Raw genomic sequence first — 22,768 nt, 5'->3', positions numbered from 1 at the left:
GTAAACATGGACAGGATGCATGACATGCCCTCAAAAACTTGTAGAAAACTTAAATAAATATTAAAATATAAACAAAATCATATATATATATATATATATATATATATATATATATATATATGTATATATTAAATTATTGTGAGGATAAAACATTTGTGGCAATCAACTCAGTATGTTTTGTAAAGTGAATAATTGGCTTCCAAGTGCATAAAACCATTAAAACTCAAGAAACATCTATAGAAACCAAAGCTGTCAAAGTCCAGAAAAAACAGAACTCTCAGAACCTCTAGCTTAAATGAATTTGCTATTTATTAGTCCTGCTGCTTTGATTTGACTGACAGTCTCTGGTCTACTGTACTCTTTTCGCAACTGAACAGCTTATGGGCGTCATGACAACCACACTTTTTTTTCAGCCTTTATTTCAGGAGTGATTTGCATGGATGTGTTAGAGCTGTACTCTCTAACGGACCAAAACAATATGACGTGAGGCAGTGGAAGAAGTGATAAACAGTGCCTCATCCCTGGAAAAAAATGACAAGCATTTCATTTATGAAAGCTTCCATAAGTCACTTTCCTCAGCCTTTCATGACCTAATGTGTGCATTTCATAACCACATTTCCTAATGTGTGCAATGACTGACAGTAAAGAAGACAGCAGCAACAATTATAGAGCATAGCAATGCACAGCATGTTAAATCAATTATGCTAGCATAAAAAGACAGTTTTTCAAGTTAAGCATGCATTTGATAAAAGCAAACCTCACATAAACACTTTAAAAGGACGTATTGTAAGAAGAAGCCAGCAGATGACACACAAACTCCTCCTATGTTCTGTACAACAATGCAGCGAATGAGTATTTATTCACCAAAAACAATAGAACAAGGTCTTACTTTAATGCCAGCCTAAATGAATCATTATGACAGGAAGGTATGTAACATCTGTCTGACTACCTAAAAACTAATTAGCGTGAAGAATGAACAGAAAAAAAAAAGTTTATCTTAAGTCTCAGCTGAAAAAACATCTGGCCCTAAAGCCGAACCCTGATGCACACCAGTAACAGTTTTGCTTACTTAAAAGTTTTATGGTGACGGGTTCTCAATAAAAGATAAAAATGGCTAAAAACAAGAAAGTGGAAGTTTGACAGTTAGATAAACTTCACTCTTTAAAGCCCTGGCACGATATATACTACAGTATATACTTTGATTTCAGGACACAATTTTACTCAATATACTGTATATAGTTATTATATGTGACTATTGCATATATTTTAGATATAAAAAAAGATCAACATGAGCTACACTGCACATCAATTTAGACATGATCTCCAAATTTAGCCCAGTCTCTTTTGATCAAACATAATTTGCTTTCCAATTTGCAATTAACAATGTCCCACAGTTGTTCAACCAAAAGGCAGTTTCACTGCTTTAATAAGACTAGATTTACTTCTGTTTTAAAGAAAACTCAGCGAAGTGTAACAGCATATCAATGAGACTCTAGAGAGGATTTTATTCCTACAATTGTATTCACAGAATCAAGTACAGAATCATAAAAAGCTAATTCACTTTTAATGGCTAAAATCAATCTTCTAAATAAGTAAAATATCCAATTTCCACTCATCCTTTAAAAGAGTGGGATATTTCTTTCTTCCAGTGCATGCACTGCAGGTTTTGTCACTTCAGCCATTTTGTTTAGTAATTACGATGACTTCAAGATTAATCATAGTGTTTATCAAGACATAAAACAACAGTTTTCTCAAATTAACAGTACAGTTCTTGTTTTCTGTTATCACTAAATTAGAAAAAATATAATTCAACATCTTCACTTTTAATAAGTCATACACCATATATAAAGGACGGAAACCTGTGCAGAAGTGTTAGCTTGTCACCAGACAAAGCTTGTCCATTCAACACAGCTTCTCTTTTAATCACAGAGCTCGTCACACTCTCAAGTGAGGTGTTTAATTGCATGCTCAGATCCCGAGAGTAATTTGCATCCATTGTGCGACAAGAGGTAAATGAAGACACAAAATCAAATATTAGACACTCATGGCAAAAGGAAGCGCTCTCTCTCTCTCATGCCAAACAGGAATTACCCATAGTGAACAGTTAATCTCTGCTAATTTACATTGAGTTTTAGTGTCTAGATTACCAGTGGAGAGTCAATATGCCTCAAAACACTCAACTAAAATATTTTAACACTAATTGAAATATTTTAATTGGCTAGAAGTGCAGAAATATTAGGGACACTGGTGCTTGAACTAACTTAACATCCTCAAATCTAAACCCAGACATTTATATTTAAATAATGAAGTATTTTTTGTATATACAGTTTTACAAATATTTTAAAGATGTTCTTTTATGTTGCTGAAAGAAGTCTCTTATGCTAACCAAGGCTGTTTCTATTTTATCAAAAATACTGTAAAAAGTGTATTACTGTTAAATATTATTACAATATAAACAATTTGTTATCTTTAATTTTTTTTACTTTTTTATTTTATTTTACAAAGAAACAATTCTTATCTATTTTTAATATAATATTTGATTTACACTAGTAGTAAATACACCTTTAGCAAGTTTATTTGTGTGAATCTGTTCAACTGTTCATTCAAGTGAATTATTATTATTAATTACTATACACAAACACACAGACAGTGTAATGATACAGTGTTTCACTGACTGGAACTATTGTTTTATGTATGCAATGCAATGCAATAGTATGCAATATTGTAAAATGCAAGATTTTTTATTCTGTTCTCCAATTTTAATATCAAATAAAAAAATAATTTTTACAAATTGTTTTCTGCAAACCACTTGATATATATTCATCACAATGGTCAAAATTCTAAATCAGCATTGCATTTTTATCCATCTCAGATGCATACTGTTGAAAATATTTTATTCAAGCTTTTATTTAATCTCTGAATACACAAACCAGCATGTCAGCTTTTCAGGTAGCATACCAGCAAGGTTTGCCTGTTTCTGGAGAGTTATTCTTCACCAGATGTGATCAGACAGTGGCTTTAGGCATACAAAAATTCAACCAGGCTGCAATGTTTGCACTTTCGCTTTTATCACCTTAAACCAGGCGAAGACACAACCTTCCTGGTATCCCGCTTGACAAATGTATACATGATAAAATAGATAGAGCACCTGCTCTTCCCTGGAGAGATCTCCATTGCTGCCTGCATCCTCCTCTCACCATAACTCTCAGTAAATAGGACATCAGCACTGTTTATTTCCACTGTGTTCATAGCCAGTGAAAGCGTGCATTAGAAAAAAAATGCCTAAAGTCTGATTTGTGCTACTCATAACCATGACAACCAAGCATCTCTGAACCCAAACTAGGGGAGGGGAAGCACAGAGGAAATTTAGATATTTATACATTTCTTTACATCAGAACAATTTTTGTCCTCTTAAAATTACCTACTAGAATTGTTGATCTATAGTAAAGGCCTGTTTACACCAAGGACAGACAATAACGATAAAGAAAAAGGCACAAAAAAAAAAATAATAATATTTTTTGAAGGATTAGAATTAAAATTAAAATTCTATGAATTAGAGAAAGTACAATTTTATAACAACATAATGGAATGATATAGTTGGAATTTGTGCTATTTCAATTTGACTGAGCTGCAATTATTTCTATTAATATTTTAAATGTATCTGCCACTTTTTACATTGTGAATCATCAGATCCTCCTGTCCACCCACTCATCACTGGGCATCACAGGGATTCCACTTTGCTCATTTGAATCCTATCTCACTGGTAGGTCTTTTTAGGATGCCCTGGGGAAGGGAGGGGAGGTATCCAAAGCATATCAACTAGTCATTGGGGTTCCTCAGGGATCTGTTCTAGTACCCCTCTTCTTCTCCATATACACTACATCACTGGGACAAATCATGCTGGCAAAATGGCTTCTCCTACAATTGCTATGCTGAGGACACACAACTCTATCTTTCACTTAAACCAGATGATCCAATGGTAGGAGCACGGACATTTTCGTATGGATGAAAGAATATCACCTACAGCTCAATCTGGCTAAGACTGACCTCCTTGTCTACTATTCCACTCCAAACCTACAGCATGATTTCACCGTCCAGTTAGGTTCATCAACAATTACCAATCAACTTTGGTCATAAATCTTGGTGACCAGCTGACTTTCAAAGACCACATTGCAAAAATTGTTCAATCTTGCAGGTTTGCATTACATAACACCAGAAAGATCAGGCCCTTCCTAACGGAGCATGCTGCACAAATTCTTGTTCAGGCCCTTGTAATTTCTAGGCTGGACTAATGCACTGCTCCTCTAGCTGAACTTCCATAATGCACAATCAAATCTACACAACTGATTCGGAATTCAGTGGCACGACTGGTCTTCAACGAACCCAAAAGTACCCAAGTCACACCTCTCTTTACATACCTGCGCTAGCTGCTGGTTGCGGTTCGTATCAAGTTCAAGACATTGATGCTTGCATATAGAGCAGCCACAGGCTCAGCACCCGCCTACTTCCACTCACCATTACAAATCTACATCCCCTCCAGAAGTCTGAGATCCACTAGAGAGCGACGCACAGAATCACTTTCCAGAACATTCTCGTTGACCGTTCCTGGCTGGGAAAATTATCTTTCAAACCCTATCTGGAAATCTGAATCCCTGACAATTTCAAGTGACAGCTGAAAGCTCATCTCTTTCGTCACTATTTGACTTCAATCTAAAAAAAAAAATATTTTTTTTATTTTATTTAATCTTTCCCTGTCTATCTTGGACTTATTTGTACAATGCTTGAAACTTGGTATCACGAGCACTTCCTGTGTCTATATGCCTTTTTTGAGATAAAATGCTTGATGTATTCACCAATTGTAAGTTGCTCTCGATAAATTCTCTTCTAAATGTAAATTTTTATTTTTATTTTTTCCCTTTTTTAATTTCTTTTTTTTTTTTATTGATTTTCCCATTTTTTATTTTCCATTTTAGTGTGTGTGTATGTATGTATGTATATATATATATATATTATATTATAGTTAATGTTTATTTTATTTTTTATTTTAGTTTCAGTTCTAGATTGAATTAACTATAAACAACTCTGGTTGGAATCACTTTTCATAACCCCTTTTTTCCAGATGATAGACTATGAAAACATTGATAACCATTCAGAATCCGCTCGACTGTAAAGAGGCTTAAACATTTAAAGCTGAAAACAACAAAAATGCAGCACACACTTATTTACATTTACAGTAAGTCATTTAGCAGACAATTTTATCCAAAGGGACCTACAAATGAGGACAATAGAAGCAATCAAAAACAACAAGAGAGCAATGATATATAAGTGCTATAACAAGTCTCAGTTAGCTTAAATGCAGTACACGTAACAAGGGCTTTTAAATAATATAATAAAGAAACAAAAACATCTAGAATAGAAAAAGAATAGAGCAAGCTAGTGATAGAGGTCTTTTATATAATTGTATAATAAATGAAAAGAAAATAGAATACAAAAAGATTATAAAGGTAGTTTGAATTTTCTTTTTTTCTTATTTAAAGAATAGAATTAGAATAGTGAGTGTTAAAGTTAGAGGGTCAAATAAAGATGGAAGAGATGCGTTTTAAGCTGATTCTTGAAGATGGCTAAGGACTTGGGCAGCTCGGATTGAGTTGGGCAGTTCATTCCACCAGGAGGAACATTTAATTTAAAAGTCCCCAAAAGTGACTTTGTGCTTCTTTGGGATTGCACAATCAAGCAACATTCACTTGCAGAATGCAAGATTATAATAAACCGTTTTGGAACAGACTGTTCCTTAAGGACATGTGCATATAGTGCAGATTTGATGTGTATGACTTTTGATTGTAGACTTTGGTATCTTGGTATTTTGCAGCAAATATCGAAACATTAATATTTGATTTCATCTCTTTTGAAGCTCTAGAGGAGAAAACTCTGCAAAGCATGGACACATCAGCAAGAGTCTCCATTCGCTCTCCATTTAATTCCATCGAAAGAGATGAGATATTAAAGAGGTCTCATTTGTGATTTTTCTCTCCTGCGGGAGAGCGCATATGGAACTGGCTGGCTGCCATAGAAGGAACTGATTAGAGCGCTTCTGATCATTGTGTTTGCTAATCATAAACTCCTGGCTCTAGTCACGTCTGCTGTGCCAGGCCTCAAGATTCTTTAAATATCAGCTCCTGAGTGGATCGTTTCGTAGGCTATGGTCAATGCTGTTAAGTTAACAGTCATGAACTCCTATGAACATTTCATGAACCTGTCTCTGATATATTATGCATGCAAATGAACATTTGTTACTGATCGGAGATACTTAATGCTGCTTAATGGGCAATCTTTATAATGCAGTGGTCATTTTTAATGGCTATTTATAGGTGTGTAAATGCTGACGCTGCCTGTGAAATTGCATATCAGCTGATTCATTTGCAGATAAATTGAGGCCATGACATCCATTTTCACTTTCAAGCTCAGACTAAACACATCCATGATGTTTTAGTGTTCCTGAGACAATTAAAAGATAGGTAAAAATCATATACTGTACTACTAACCCTCAAACCTCAGATTATTTTCAAACCTGAAGTTATTGAAGTGTATTACACTGTATGTTTGAATAAATAAATATAAACTTGGTGAGCATAAGAGATTCCTTTCAAAATAATCCATCAACTCCAAATGTTTGAATTAACATCTCCCGGATTTCATAAAAAAATCGTAATTTGTGTTCTGAAGATGAAGAAACTTCATTGGAACGACATGAGGTTGAGTAATTAATTTTTGGGTGAACTATCCCTTTAAATCCCAGCCAGTTCAGTCTGGCATGTGTGCCGTCACCGTTTCCAATTGTCACTGCAGTCCTCGTCCTCCTGTCATTTTCCCGTTGCTTTGACATTAGATCTCAAGTCTTATGATTACAGTGAACCTAAACATAGGTCTGAAGACTGCAAGATAATTGTTCTCTAAAATGAGAAAAGCAGGAAGCATTTCAGAGAAAGGATTGCTGGCAGTTTGACGTGAGGGGTTTGTTGGGGTTCTTCTGAAGCTGTCGTCTGTGTGACTGTGGTAGATTATATATTTGTACAGTAGTAATATCCCCACCATAAAGGAAACTATGCAAATATGTAATATATTAATGTGTAATAATATATCTAAGAACATTAAAAGAGGGCAAATCAAAATTAGTAGTTAAAAGCTCATGATTAGCTAGATGCCACATATTAAAAAGCATTAGTAAATTACTTGTGCTGCTAACTGATTAAATACTGATTTCCTGTTAATATAAATAATATAAAAATGTAAAATATCTCTATTTTGTTAACATATATGTCCACATATTACAGATATTTAATAAGCTTATGAAAAAAAAGATCAGCCATTTATATGGCAAATGTATTACTTTATGCAAATGTCATGTTCAAAAATATCCACAGCTTATCCTCCTGTGACTTAGCTTATCAGATCATAGACAGGTTATGCTCGCAATGCTATCAGCAAAAGCTCTCCAACTTCCATTGAGTCTGGAAGCAATCTGCAGACAACATGTAGACTTTAAAGGACATACTGCATGTTTGTGGATCCATGTTTTCGAAGCCAATGCATGATTTGCATGCCAATTTAATGTTTTCATTTCGCCAAAAGCTACATTGAAGTGTCTGGGTATGTTGTCACGGCAACTGCTTTTGTGTACTGAAGAGCTAGCTGTGCACCATTACATATCGCTGGTGGCTTATGACACATTCATTGTAGCATGTGTTCTTGGGGAACAGTGTTTGATTACTACATTGTAAAAGCTGTAAGGTACTACAAACTGAATGGCTGGAAAAGAAAGTACAGTATAAGGAGTTTTCACAGATATTCATCGGCTTGAAAGAGCAGTTTATTTATATAAAAATCTGCTTGTTTAGAAATCTGAATGCTAAAATTGATGCATTCTCATTTTAGAAGAAAAAAATGCAGATACCTGAACAAATATTTTTAGTTGGATGACGTTTTGAGTAATAAGTTTTAGTTGCAAACTGAATTGCAAGTTTGATTGCTCATCAACTATTTGATTGGTTGACTAACGGCTTTGTATTTTTAACTACAGTGTGTTGTTTTAGCTGTTTTTACCTTAGAAAAGTTGCATCTTTAAAGCAGCACCACTACTGGGTCAGTCATTTCTTTTTCCCTTATTCATCTATATTTTATCCTTACATCTCACTATGACAGCCTTGGTTGCACTTTATACAGTTATTAATTCAGCATTTACCAAATGTGCACTAAAACTAAACAGTATTTGAAGTCCACCTCCCAGAATCAATGTGGCCTTTATATGAGCTATTTAAAAAGTCTGATCATTTAAGCAACGCCCATAAAACTCAAATGTTGAGTGGTAAATTTCTTGACTATAATATTTAATTACCACTTAATTTTTACTTCAAGTACCAATTCAGTGGATTCTAGACTGAACCGTTCTACCTAATTTCCTCCCTCAGTGTTCCTAGCTATTTTTGGAGAGAAATGGAACCAATAAACTAATAACTTCCCATTGCCATTGTGTTTCAAGAAAGGCTTCCCCAACAAATATAAAAATGTTGGGGAAACTGACTTACCCTCAGGCAATCCAAGATATAGTGATGTAATGCTGAATTCCCCCAAATTTGTTCAGATGAAGAAACAAACTCATTCACATCAGCAAGTAGCAGTGTTGTAGAGTGACAAAATGACATTTTTATGCCATAATATTGCTCATGGAGATTTCTAGCACTGCAAAGCCCAGCTCATTCAAATGAATCAGCTCGTATAAAAGAACCAAATCAAAATAGAAATGCACTGACTTAAGTCGATACACTTTGCTGGTGAAACAAAGTTTTGTGAACCACCTAGATTTTCCTCTCAACTTAGAATTAAAAGACTCACATTTCACATGGTTTTAGCACAAATGAATCAAATTCCTATACAAACATTCAGTGTAAACGAGTGTATGTGTTGTTTATTTGATTTGTTTATTTGCCATCAACCATCAAGATTTTTTTTTTGTTTCATATAAATATTCAGTTTATAAGTGCTTTCCATAACATACTATGAAAAATGGTTGTGCCATTTTAATTTTAGATGCATTAAATCTTTATGTTGTTCACTGCTGTCACTCTAACTGAAATATTGATTCATCCAAAAATACTCATTGTTTTTATACCAGAAAAATAGCTCTAAGATGAAATTGTTCGCTGCAGTTACACTGAATTATGAAAAACTTGAGAAATGAGACATTGCACATTTCACCTTTGGTTTTATGACCACAGTAAAATGAAATACAATTTAATAACTGAGTGGGATAAAGAACATCAAAACTCCAATTAGCAATGAATGCTGTTTTTCTGTATTTGCAAATCGGAAAAGAAAGAATGAGAGTGGCATACACCGCAAAGCACACAAGACACACCATGACACAAACTCTCTGGAGATTGGAGAAAAGACTCAGACGGGAGAATTCTGCCTGCAGCATTTTCTCTCTCTTCTACCTTTGAACTGTCAAAATGTCACAACTATAAAGGTCAATGGAAAAGACAGATGAGGAAGGAAAGAGATCAGATACACAAATTAGTTTACTGTTCCCTCTGCCCCATTCATTCTGGTTAGCTCTCTGCGTGTCACACATCAGGTCCTGTGAGCTAACTGTCAGATCAGCTCTGTATGAAGAGTCCTGGTGGAGTTCTGCTGGGGATAGTTGATGTAACTCAGCAGTAAGAAAACACTTGGGAATTTGTATCACATTTTCAAAGAAAACAGTTTTTATGTGGTGGAAAAGTGACTGTCTTTGATATCCTATCATGTTTCTTTGCTGTAAAAGCATTGATCAAATGTTTTGCGAACATCTTATAACAAAAAAAAGGAAACATTTCAAAAACTGGTATATCTTTATCAATATATTGAATCACTTTCAAGTCCTCCAAGATTTTGTTTGATTTGCTTGTTTCTTGTTTGTTTGTGAGGTTGTTTTTTTTTTCTTTCTTCATTGGAATAGATTTGATGTTACAAAATGGATCCTCTGCAGTGAATGGGTGCCGTCAGACTGAAAGGCCAAACAGCTGATAAAATCATCACAATAATCCACAAGTAATTCACTCGATTCCAGCCCATCAATTAATGTCTTGTGAAGTGAAAGGCTGGAAAAATAGCTCATAATTCATATTAACAAATAAAATAATATTTTGTTAAATTTTATATATGCTCTCTACATTTGTTTGTTTATATATGCTCTCTCCTTCTGACGGCACCCATTCACTGCAGGATTAATTGGTGAGTAAGTGATGAAATTTAGTAAAGCTAACTTCCTCCAAATCAAACTCATCTTACAGGTATGATATAACAGTAAAATATTACTGAAAAATAATAATTTGCTGCAAGAAAATAAGTGGGCTTTTGCAGAAAATGAAAGTAGAAAACATATAAAAGAGAAAATATTTAAAAGTACAAAATATCAAGGACGATTGCTCACAAAACAAGTTCATGAAAGATGCCTCCAAAGCGTGTGATGTCGCCAGTCAGTAATAGTGCTCAGTAAATTAAATTCATGAAACCAGACGTTCCTTTGTGCGAACCTTCACAAAGCGCATTCCTTTGAATGTGTTATCTTCAAATCCCTCATTGATTCTGCTGCTGACAGCACATAAGTTTTAAATTGAACGCTTTCTGACTCATCGCTCATCATTTGTGGCCAGTCATCAGGTCCTGCACATGAATTCTAGTGGTCTGCATTTCCTATCCTGCTTAGTGCTGAACACATTAGCCTAAGCATTATTACAGCTTGACTGCATTTCATAAAGAAACTCAGCATGATATGAATGAGTGAGACTGCACACTTTTATGGAGTTGTTTGTGGAGAAAGATTAAACCGTGCGCATGAAGTAATTCTGTGCGTAGCTGTAATCACAGACTCGCACAAGCACACAAATTTAGTCTCACACAGTTGGACGCAGGAAGGGAAAGACAAAAGACAAAAAGCCACTAAAGCCACGAAGAGTAATTGCTGGCAGAATAAAAATAAATTAATAATAAATGACATCACAACTCACACAGAGCAAGATTTATGGAACAAAAATATATTAAAAACAATAGGTTGTTCATTTAATTCAATATATTTTTAAAAATAATAATAATATGCTAATGTCATGAATCACATAGAGCAGGCTTTATGTAAAAAAAATGTATTAAAAACAATAGTTGTTCATTTAATTCTTTACTTTTTACTTTTTTTAAGCAAATTACTAATAATTCAGAGATAAGGAATCTTCCAACAAATACATTAATAAAAAAAATAAATGTAAAATGTTTGAAAAAACAAACAACTATTTTAATATTTTAATATGAAGAGGAAGCCAGATATGACAAAAATACTGCAATTACTTTTCTGAAAAGCAAAAAAAAAAAAAATAATAATAATAATAATAATAATTAATATTGAATTCCAAAATAAGTAATTTTCCTTGTCAAACCTCAATAAATAAATAAATCATTTTAATTTTATGGGGGGGAAAATTATAATAACTTAATGATAAAATTCATCTTGATCTGAACAGCAAAAAAAATTCATTGAAGTGTCAATTAACTGGATAAATTGCTTACTGAAAAACTAAAAAAACAAAAATGTTTATTGAATTTAAAATGTAACTCAAATTAGGAATTTTCTTTGCCAAACAACAACAAATAAATTTCAATTTTTTTTTTTTTATGAGTACATTATGTTGGCATTTCATTTTTTTTTATTAAAAATAAAATTAATATCTAAAGAGATTTAGAGATTTATTTATCAAACACAATTAGCTGCTTAGGTGCTTATTTCTAGCCCCGTCTCTACTATTCCTTTCAATTAGAATGGAAAGGCCAAAGAAAATAAATAAATAAAATTAAGTAATAATTCATTGTCAGCTGGCATCAAGACCTGTGTCTGGGGAACACAACATTAGAAGCATCAGCACATATATCCAGGGACATCAAGATGAACCCAAATCACCTCATTTATCTCATTTCATGAAACAATATTCATACACCCAAATTCCATGGGATGTCGATCCGCTCCATGGGTTTTCTATATACCTCCGCTATCCGTCGAACAGCAATGAAGTGGTTCTCTGAGATGATTCCGACAGCGCAATTATTTTGATCAAACAGCAAATTATCTCATATGTGCCGAGCTCTCGGTGGCACCACGGGGCTGTTTCTGTCTTATCAGAGAGGAAGAGAGCAGGTATGTGTCATGCTGTGAATGCCAATGCAGGAGGAAGGAAAGGAAGGAAGGATGAGGGGGAAAACTTCCTGGCAGAGGATAAGGAGGTGCTCTTTGTTAGCCTGAGAGAGGTGGAAAATGAGATGAAACATCAATGTGAATTTGTAGACATGTAATTATTTGAAATGTGGAAATAACAAGGAGCTAACGGACACCTTCACAAAGGTCAAAGACATTTTATATTGAGAGACAAATGTGTGACCTGAGGCCAAGGGCAAAAGTGTCACTGATCTCCACAAATGCAAAAGGTATATACATACAGACATTTACGATTAATTCAAGCACTTTACGGTTACCAAATAACAGGATTTTACTGTAGCATTTTAACATTATTTTCCCATTAATGAATGGAAAATACACTAAAAAAAGAACAGGAAATAAGCATCACAGCTCAATGTTTTGGATAAATTAAATATCTAAATCTGTTTAGACATTTTTGTTTCTGCTTCAGACTAAAGAATGTAAATGTTTTAGATGTTGTTGCAGTAGTTTTAATCTATCAATAAATGAATTAATTAATTAAATATGTGTATTTATTTATTGTTTTATAGTATTTTGTTTGTTTGACAATGAAATGTTAAATATTACATACCCTTTTGTTTGTTTTTTGATTATGTTTTGCTACATAATCATATATTATAGTATTTATATATGTGGGGGTTATTATTACTATTGCAGAAACTTTAGTTTCTATAAATGTTAATACATCTGGCTTGCTCTTCAGATTAAAATATATTTTTGTTAGATATAAAATGTAATAAAATATTATACAAATATATTTTATAGAATTTATTTATTTATTGTGCTTTGTCAAGAAAAAAAAAAACATTGTTCTATAAGTAAATTAAATAATGTGTGTGTGTGTGTGTGTGTGTGTGTTTTCCTTTGACATATACTGTATGTGTATAAACGACTAAGAGCTAATAGACACCTTCACAAAGGTCAAAGACATTTTATACTGACAGACAAATGCGTTACGAGGTCACAAATCCAGAGCTTCCAGAATAAAAACAGAAACAAGATTGGAAGGTGATAGTCTGATTATGAATGATTTATAACAAAACATCTCTTTCTGTGCATCTATTTATCATGTCAAGCTTTGCATGGAAGCCAAGAAGCAAATACACAACATACAAACCTAGAGAAAACATAGCGGTGCTTTTCCATTTGATATGACTGATAAAAGAGAAGGCAGACACCTGCAGCAGCCTGGTGAGTTCAGCTGACAGACTTCAGCACTACGGACAGCTCAGCTCCCCAAACCTGCCAATGCCTGCAAATCCCACCCAAATCAAACGCACCACATGTACTCTATTTACCCCATCTGCTGTTTGTTGCTTGAATTTACCCCTAGCTGCTGTAGGCCACTCACACACTACACAGGCAACTTGTGCAGTCTGGAATCATAATCAAGCTGAGAAAGGCAAAACATAATTGGATGAAGTATGTCTGTCTCCATTGCCACACTTTCAGAGAAATCTAAAATATCTATCTATCTATCTATCTATCTATCTATCTATCTATCTATCTATCTATCTATCTATCTATCTATCTATCTATTTTCTATTTTAATATATTTTAAAGTATAATGTATAACTGTGATGGAAAGCTGAATTTTAAGTAACTATTTCTCCAGTCTTAAGTGTCACATGATCCTTCAGTCCTTCGGAAATCATTGTAATTTGCTGATTTATTGTTGAATTCATTTCACAAGATGTATTTTATTAATTACATATCTGAATGGCTGTGTGTAAATATTTATAAATAAATATGTATAAATATATATTGTATTTCGCAATATGTTTTATTTATTTATAGTCAAATATTTTATAAATAAAATAAAAATATAAAAAAAAAATAGTATTACAATATTGTTCACTGTATGGCTGTGTGTGAATTTTTACTAGCTCCATAAATAAATACTGCTGCTCAAATATACAAAATAAATAAATATATATATATATATATATATATATATATATGTACACACACCTTTTTACAAATATACATTACAAATATTATAAATACTGTTTCACTATATATTTTTATTTTGCTTATAACATATTTGACCGGCAGTGTTTATTTATGGAGCTAGTAAAAATGCATGGGAAGCAATTATTCTATTGTCTTCATGTAGCATATAGGCACATATAGAAAAATTTGTCAATACCATCTGCAACCATAAATTGTGGGAGGATTTTATTATGAAAAAAATGAACCCCTTTCTTTCAGATTTTCACAGAAAAACTGCTGAACACAAACTCTACTGTCCATGGCACGTCTCCAAGTCTAAAATGATTTGGTGAAAGAAAACAAGAGAGAGGTGCATGCTTCTGTTAAATGGATTTCAGAGCAAGCGGAGCTTGTTTGCTGTACAGAATCAGTTTCCAGAGCCTTGTCATTTGTTGATGTCTTCTATCAATAACACCTGTTAAACTGAGTTGCAAAGTGGAACAATGGCAGCACAACTGATAGCTGACTACTGCTGTTCAGCTATGGCTTATATTTTAAAATGTCTCTGGTTGAGACTCCTTTGTTTATACCACATCTATTCTGCTGGCCAGTAAGCACTAAACAGTGCCAAGCAGGCATCAGAGAGCTCTTGAGGCAAGTGAGCATACAGGAGAAAATAAAACGGCAATATAGCAGGAAATAAATGACAGGACAAAACAGAAAAAGTGAGATGAAGAAGAGAGTACTCTGACTCTTGCTTGACAAACAAGCTGTGATTCCTGTCGCTATGACAGCAGGTCACTTCATTCACATTGCATGTATTTCCATCTGACCGCACATAATTGCCTTGGGTCATCATACGGACATGCTTCTTTATGACTCGACATGACCCTCACTGATGAGTGAACATCCAGAAAAAATAATAATAATCCAAACTTCTTGAAAAGGAAATTATTAGGATTGGATTCATTCTCTTTGACTTGTGCACTGATGAAACTGGCTTCTCATTTTGAAATATATAATGTAACCTTGGTCACGTATTTTGCTTGTATGTGATTTATTATACAAAAATAATAAACATATAAAAATATAATAAGGAGAATCACATTTATATATATATATATATATATATATATATATATATATAAATATATACTATAATGTAAAATGTAACAATTTACAAATGAACAATTTACAGTAAATTACAATACAAATGTAAAATAAAATGCTGTAAAATTGCTTTACAATATATTGCAAAAATATTTTAACTAATATTCATATAAAATTAATAAAAAAATATATAGTATAAACAATTTTTTGTATTATGATATTATATTTTTTTGGATTATAAAATAAAAAAAGTTTCTATAATAATATAAGGAGAGTCAGACTATATATATATATATATATATATATATATATATATATATATATATATATATATATATATATATATATATAGTTTTTTATTATTATTATTATTATTATTATTATTATTATTATTTATGCCTAAAATTAAACATCTCCTAACAATTGAAAAAAATAGAAAGTTAAACTCACAAGACTTTAACTGATATATATATATATACATACAGTGGCACGTTGGAAGAGTTCTCTTTGTAAATATAAGTTATTTTTGCACTTTCATTTGGTGCTGCTGAAATAATACACTTCCACTTTGCACTTTAAGCAAGCCTGTAAAAGTAATCTCTTAAACCTCCAAAAAAAAAAAAAAAAAACTCTTCGTTTTATGAATTCACTCCAAAAGGTTTTTTTGTAGCTGTAATGGAAAGGTTAAAGAGCTCTGAAGCCATCTGTGGAGATCAGAAAAGAACAGCTCCTGTGTGGAAGAGAAGGGACATCTAAGCACGCGAGAGGGGAAGCTGGCTGTGCGAGGAAACGAGCGAGTGCTCCAATATGACACAGCTCCAGACATTAGCATATGTTCACCAAGAGCCAGTCAGTTTGACAAGAGATGTGCGGGTGTATGTGTGTGTGTGTGTGTGTGTGTGTGTGTGTGGAGAGAGACTGCTTTAGGCTAGGCCAGTCACATTCACTTTATCAGTATGGCTGATGACAAGAAGGTAGCAGACATAGTGCATTGCATTCTATGACTGAACTGCATTCTGCTATACATTCATTGTAGCTAAAATAACATCTGCAACACTTTTGTGAATTGGTAATTGACAGTAAACTGCTCTGAAGCAACTGAAACAGGTTGGCAGATTGATCTCAATTAAACTCTTTTAAACTTAACTGCTATAATCTTTAATGTACAACATGATCTGTTTAGTGATTAGTGATATAAGGAGATCATGCAGCATACATTGTGTCTGTGCCTTCAATTCCTTGCACTTCCAGTCGAACATGCAGAGTGATCCAGGATTAAAATCCATCTGTTTTTATGACGGATGTCAAATGCCTTTCACTTTCTAATGGCTAATTAAGTCCTTTCACAGTTGTCGCAATGCATTAACCTTATTAAGTTCTGAGTTCTGAGGCCAATTAAATTAGTCACAGGAATATGGAGAACATGGAGAACTGGCTCGTGGCCAAACTGAGAGGCTTTGAGGACAGATGTGGGACACCAGGTCAACGGCAGTATTAGTTCATCTAAAGTCACAGAATATACTGTCCTGTACTGAACATTTCCAGTACAGCTTCACCAGATCTTTGATGCAAAAACACTTGACAATATTTAATTATCATATTGACTCACCATTATCTTTATTTTAATGAAAACACAAATAGTATCTTGCTATAGAATATGCTATAGAAAATAACAGATGAACAGATTTGGTGTAGGATTTACTTTGACATTTTTTCACTCAGAAATTGATAATACATTTCACAAAGAATTACAAAAAAGGCAAGTAACACACATTCAATTTAACACGAGCTTTGGAAGTAGAAGGACTTCCAATAATCTTTGTTTTATTTAAAATCATTTTTCTTACATTGAATGCTATAGAAAATGTATACACTACAGAAAAGAATAAGAATGTTAAATTTCCTCTTCTCCATAGCAAAAAAAGCAAACTGCCAGGTTTCACAATGATGCCAAAGCACCGTATCTTATTTCATATTCCAAGTGATAATACTAATTCTCAAGACCAATTCTCAACAACGATATGATTTACAGAGAGAGATATTAAGCGATATATAATCTCATTTAGGAAAAAATTTGTAAGTGTGATATTAAGATATCAAGATGTGAGAAAAAGTGTGATATATAAAAATATTATAAAAACCAATTTTCTAATAATTCAAATAAATTACAAATAAATTTTGGTACAGCATTTGGTCAATAATAAGCAATTTTTTCCTAAATGTTCATAAGTTGTATGAATTGCTTGGTTCTTTCATGCTTCTTTGCGTCATTTTTGGAGCTCAACAGCCTTCATTCACTTCTACTGTATTCAACAAAGACAGGAAAAAATAAATCCCACAAAACAGCTTCTTTTGTGTTACATAAGAATGAAAGCCACAGGGGTATGCAATAACATGAGGGTAAGTAAATGATAACAATTTCCATTTTTATTCAGCTCTTTTCCATACAACAATTGACTGTAATCAAGTCTGCCAAGCTCCAGAAAGAATAATAATATTAATAAAAAAACATCACTAATGGAAAAAAAAAAGTTAAGTGAAGTTCTTCTTTTGTGTTCCACAGAGAAAAAAAACATACAGGATTGAGTAACAATATAATGGTGAGTAAATGACTTTTTTATTATTATTTTAGGTGAACCACTTATTTTATTTTACTATGTTTTTGTTTAGCTGATGTTCTTTTCTAAACAGCTTACACTACTCTTACTGCAGGGGCAACTCCCAATGGAGCAACCAGGGGTTTAGTGTCCCGCTCAGTGATAGTTCATGGATCACACCGGCTCTTTAACCACCAGTCTCCAGCACACACACTCACACACCCGCGCATAACAAATGTGGGCTGCGATAGGTGGCTAAAAACCAAAGAACCCCCATGAGGCTTACCACAAGCCCACTGCAATGCGGGCAAACACATTATGTGTGTGTGTGTGTGTGTTTGGGAAGTAATGGAGAAAGTGGAGAAAAGAAGGAACAAACAGAACAACAGTGACTGAGAGAGTGTGTAAATCGTTTTTCAGCACACGACTGGCTGGATTCAGAGTCCCTCAGTGCCACTGCGACACACTTTATAGCAGGTATGAGACGGTGTTAGTATGCAGGTCACACACGCTGCTGAAGTAGAGAGTGGTCCTGCAGTACACACACATACACACACATTTCAGCCCAGTGAGTATGGCCTTTACACACCTGTGTTTATGAAAGTGCAAAGCTTCTAAGTCAGAAATGCAGTGTATTTACAACTCGGATGCTAAAAGCAGGTATTAAAGGAGCAGATTTTCACCATATGTCATTAGGATGTTCTGAGCCATAAATGTCATGTGACTCATCGCTCTAGAGCTGCAGGATAATGAACATATACCCTGTGTTCCGATGTGTCTATAGTGGGTGAAAAACAGTATGCGAATAGAGTAGTATACCCAAATTCAAATTCATACTGAAGCGCACATCTCATGGACACTTTACTATCCCATGAGGCAACGGGACAGGATTTGTAAAGAGCAGTGAAACCATGTAACTGATGCTGTAGCAACAGTCTCAATGCCTTCATTAGCAACTATCCGAAGATGTGATGTCAAAGGCTCTACAAAACAAATTAGACACTGGTGAACTATGTATAGTAATGAAATATTTGGTCTTCAAAAAAACTAAAAATTGAGTCCGAATACAATTTTTGAATAAAAAATGCAGTGATGACATAATTATGCATGCCCCTAACAAAAGTACCAACGTTTTTGAGATTTGATAAAGTAATAACTCATAAAATGATAGTTATACTAATACTTTTTTTTTTCTTCTCAATGAAAGACACATCAATATCATCTAATTAAAACTGGCTCAAAACTTTTAATATAAATATTCAAAACTTGAAAAAAAAAGTTTTTACACATACATTTAAAATGACAATTTCAGATTAACGCAGCTTCTTTCACATTTCAGTTTTTCAGCAGTTTTTTTATTTAAATATCACTGAGATACTACTATTGTTTTTATTAATAGTACCAAGGTTTTTGCGATTTGACAAAGAAAAAGCCCATAAAATGAAAGTTAAATTAAAGACAGATAACTATAACATGGCTCAAATGTTTTAATAGAAGTTAACAGAAAAACATTTTGGGCTCAGTGTTTGTAAACAAAACTAAAAGCAAAAGAGAAATATTCAGTGTTAATAAAATACAATTAAAAGAATAATTAAATTAATCATATTTAGTGTTTTTTTTTAAATGTTTTAAGAAAATTATAGAAATGCCTCTTAGATAAGAAACATACAGCACACTTAACATATTACACATTTAAAATACTGTCAAAGTGAGAAGAGTAAAAAAAAAAAAAAAAATTCTTCTATTTGTCTACAGACTGGTGGATTATGACTTTGTCATTACGTACTTAACCTAAAAAAAATTACATATATATTATAATTAATATATTATATTATAGCCATATATTATTGTGGCGAGTGGGGTGGGGCCGAGGGATGTGGGAACAAGGAGTGAGCCGGCGGAATGATTGGGAAATCAGCGACACCTGCGACCCACCACCGGTCTCGAGTCCCACGTAGGAGATGAATGATATAAAACTGGAGCGACGATAGTGAAGGACGAGAGAGGACCAGGCCTGGGCTTTTAGTTGTGTTTTGGTTTATACTTGAGCGCATCAGTCATCCGTGAGGGGCTGGTGCACGGTTTTGTGTTTATTTTAGATTATTAAAGTTTCGTTTTGATTGTGCGCCGGTTCCCGCCTCCTTCTTCCCGATGAATATGAAGGTTTTATTATTACAATTATTCATACCGAACCTACGTCTTTGATGCAGCGCCTTGGTCCTTGCAGTTCCAAGTTTTCTGCAGCTGCCAATTAGCAGATGTTCTTATCCAAGTGACACACAACAGGCATGCAGCAGGAGCAAGTATTAAAGACACTCAACATGCCCAAGAGCACTGACTCAGTCGGATCTAAACCAAGAACCCTTGGCTTCTTAGTCAAGTATCCAAAACTGCTCAGTTACTCATAGTCTATCCAAATGTTCCCTGTCCCCGCTGGGATATCTTGGCTGTCTCCTTCAAGCTTCCACTTCATCCTTCGCAGATCCAAGCCAGTGGCGCAGAGTGCCGTAAAGCCAATATAATCCCACTTATCTTTGATGTCATCTCCAGTTACAGGCCTCATCAAGAGCATTGCACTGCACGCTTCACCAACAGCAGATGAACAGCAAGAGGCGAGAGGTTTTAAAAGAGATATTCCTCAAGTTTCAGAAATAGGTTTTGATTGTGTTCCAGTTGGGAGGGATTTAGAAAGTCTTAAGCTCCTAGCAAAAAGGAACCAGATAGCTTTTAAAAATCATTAAGGGTTACAATTTGAAAAACTCAGAGATAAGCATTCATTGCGGCAGCATGTATTTAGAAATAATGCGGAATCGATGATATCTTTTTCTTCAGTTAAAAATGTAACACCATGAAAGTGAAAAATGATTCCACAGGCGATTGAGTCTGGAAAAGTAATAAAGTGGTTCAAAGCGCTAAAAAAAAATCTTCCATTATCACCATGGATAGTCTGATCAATACTACAAATGATGCAGTCAACAATGAAACCAAAGAAAAGCTTGTCACATTTGGATTGAATGCGAAAGCAGGTTATTTTACTTGATTTCTTTATTAATTTATTAAGTTATAATTAAGTTATTTAGTCAAAGTCATTTAGTTATTTTTTTTAATAACTGCTTTTATACAGCAATGATTACATTTTAAAATACATATATTCAAATAGAAAATAGCCATTTGCCATTGTAATTACATTTCAGAATATTACTGTTTCCCCCCTGTATTTACAATCAAATATATGCAGACTAGGTGAACATAAGGCACGTCATTTCAAAATCGTTCCTACCCAAAAAAAAAAAAAACTAAAACAAAATGCATACACAATATCAACCATAGTTAATAATAATAATACTAATAATGCATTGGCCGATATATAGTACCGATATTTAATGCATCCCTGGAGATTTTGAAAAAGTCAAGATTAAAAAGGACTATAAAGAACTGTAGCCCATTTGGCAATTTTTGAAGCCATATGATAATTTTGTGAAGAAAGATCCCTTTTTGTTCCACTGACAAAAAGGATATGATATGGGTTTTTAACAACATGACTAAATAATTTCATTTCGGGATGAACTGTCTCTTTTTGTTCATTCAGAAGTAGAAACTATCAGTGAAAAGCTTTGAGTAGAAAGAACTATACAGTCCAGTGAGTCCAACAACCAATTCTTCATGACTAAAGTGGAAAAAAAAGCCCAACTGTGGCTGTAAAAGTGACTGACTCTGCAGGTTGCATGTCCTTTTAAAGGGACAGTACATACAAAAACACAAAACATTTACTCTCCATCACGTTGTTCTTAATCTGTGTGACCTTTTTTCTTCTGCGGAACACAAAAGCAGAAATTTTGATGACTATGTTGGTCTATACAATTACAATGATATGAGACCTGGGCTTTTAAGGCCACAAAAGCACCGTATTAGAGGACCAAATGGTTGAGTAACAGACAATGAAAAGAAACAAGGTTGGGGTTGGAATTACAAAAAATTTTCATTTTTGGGTGAACAAGCCTTTAAGAGCAGTCTCTCATTTCCAGTTTACTCTCAGAGCCTTAAATACAAGGGAGGAGACAATAACGACCTCTCTCTCCCAACTCACCACCCTATGAGAGATGCTCAGCTTCCAAACATCCATGTACTGCTGGTTCTCAGCGGGCGAGGACAGACGCCGCTTCCTGGCATTCTTCTGCACTTTCATCTCTCCATCCTGCTCGGCTGCATTTCATTTAAATGTCTGTCATGCTCCCTGTCAGTAGACTGAAAGAAATAATTATCTCTTAAGCTCATTATACCAGGAACAGCTTTAGCACTTATAGCCCACTGAGCAGCTGTGAGCTAACACAAGGTGAGACAAATTTAAAGCAGGAACCCATTATATGCTTTTCTTTGAGGGATGATTTTGATAGATCATAATGTCAAACCTGTAACGGATTTGTATACGTTGCATGTTCACTTCAGTAAAAGAGTTTAAAGGAAGCACTAAATGTGTGCATTGCCTGTTAATTTAAAGGAATAGTTCAGGCTAAAAAAAAATACCGTTTGGTTTTATTTAGTAAACTACAGTGAAGAGAAACAGTAACTTAAATTTGGGTATCTTTCTCAGATAAAGATAATGTATAAACAATTTTTATCCTTTTTTTTTTTTTTTTGGCGTACATCCCAAGGAACCCTAATTAAATGGAAATGGCCAAGAAATAGGCAAGAACATTGATTAACAAAAATGTTAATAAAATAAATAAATACAACAAATAATACTAATACATTTTAAAATTATGTTCAAAAACACAGCTGTTATATTAATTGTGATCTTCGAATCATCAACATTTGGCTTGTTTTATTAATTACATCAATTATCACATGTTAA

At 33.8% G+C, this 22,768-nt stretch overlaps 1 protein-coding gene across 1 annotated transcript in view; it reads right to left on the bottom strand.

Annotated features, from left to right (window-relative positions):
* The window catches only part of LOC113072454 (neurobeachin-like), a 96,697-nt gene extending 74,595 nt beyond the window's left edge, over window positions 1-22,102 (bottom strand). The window contains exon 1 of the mRNA XM_026245435.1: window positions 22,004-22,102. Coding sequence (XP_026101220.1) covers window positions 22,004-22,102 — 99 coding nt within the window. The remainder of the gene's footprint in view (window positions 1-22,003) is intronic.
* Between the last annotated feature and the right edge of the window lie 666 nt (window positions 22,103-22,768).

Source organism: Carassius auratus, unplaced genomic scaffold (genome assembly GCF_003368295.1).
Source record: "Carassius auratus strain Wakin unplaced genomic scaffold, ASM336829v1 scaf_tig00009122, whole genome shotgun sequence".
In the NCBI taxonomy this organism is placed as follows: domain Eukaryota; kingdom Metazoa; phylum Chordata; class Actinopteri; order Cypriniformes; family Cyprinidae; genus Carassius; species Carassius auratus.
Note: the sequence above shows the minus strand (reverse complement) of the source record. Positions and strands in the feature narration are given on the sequence as shown.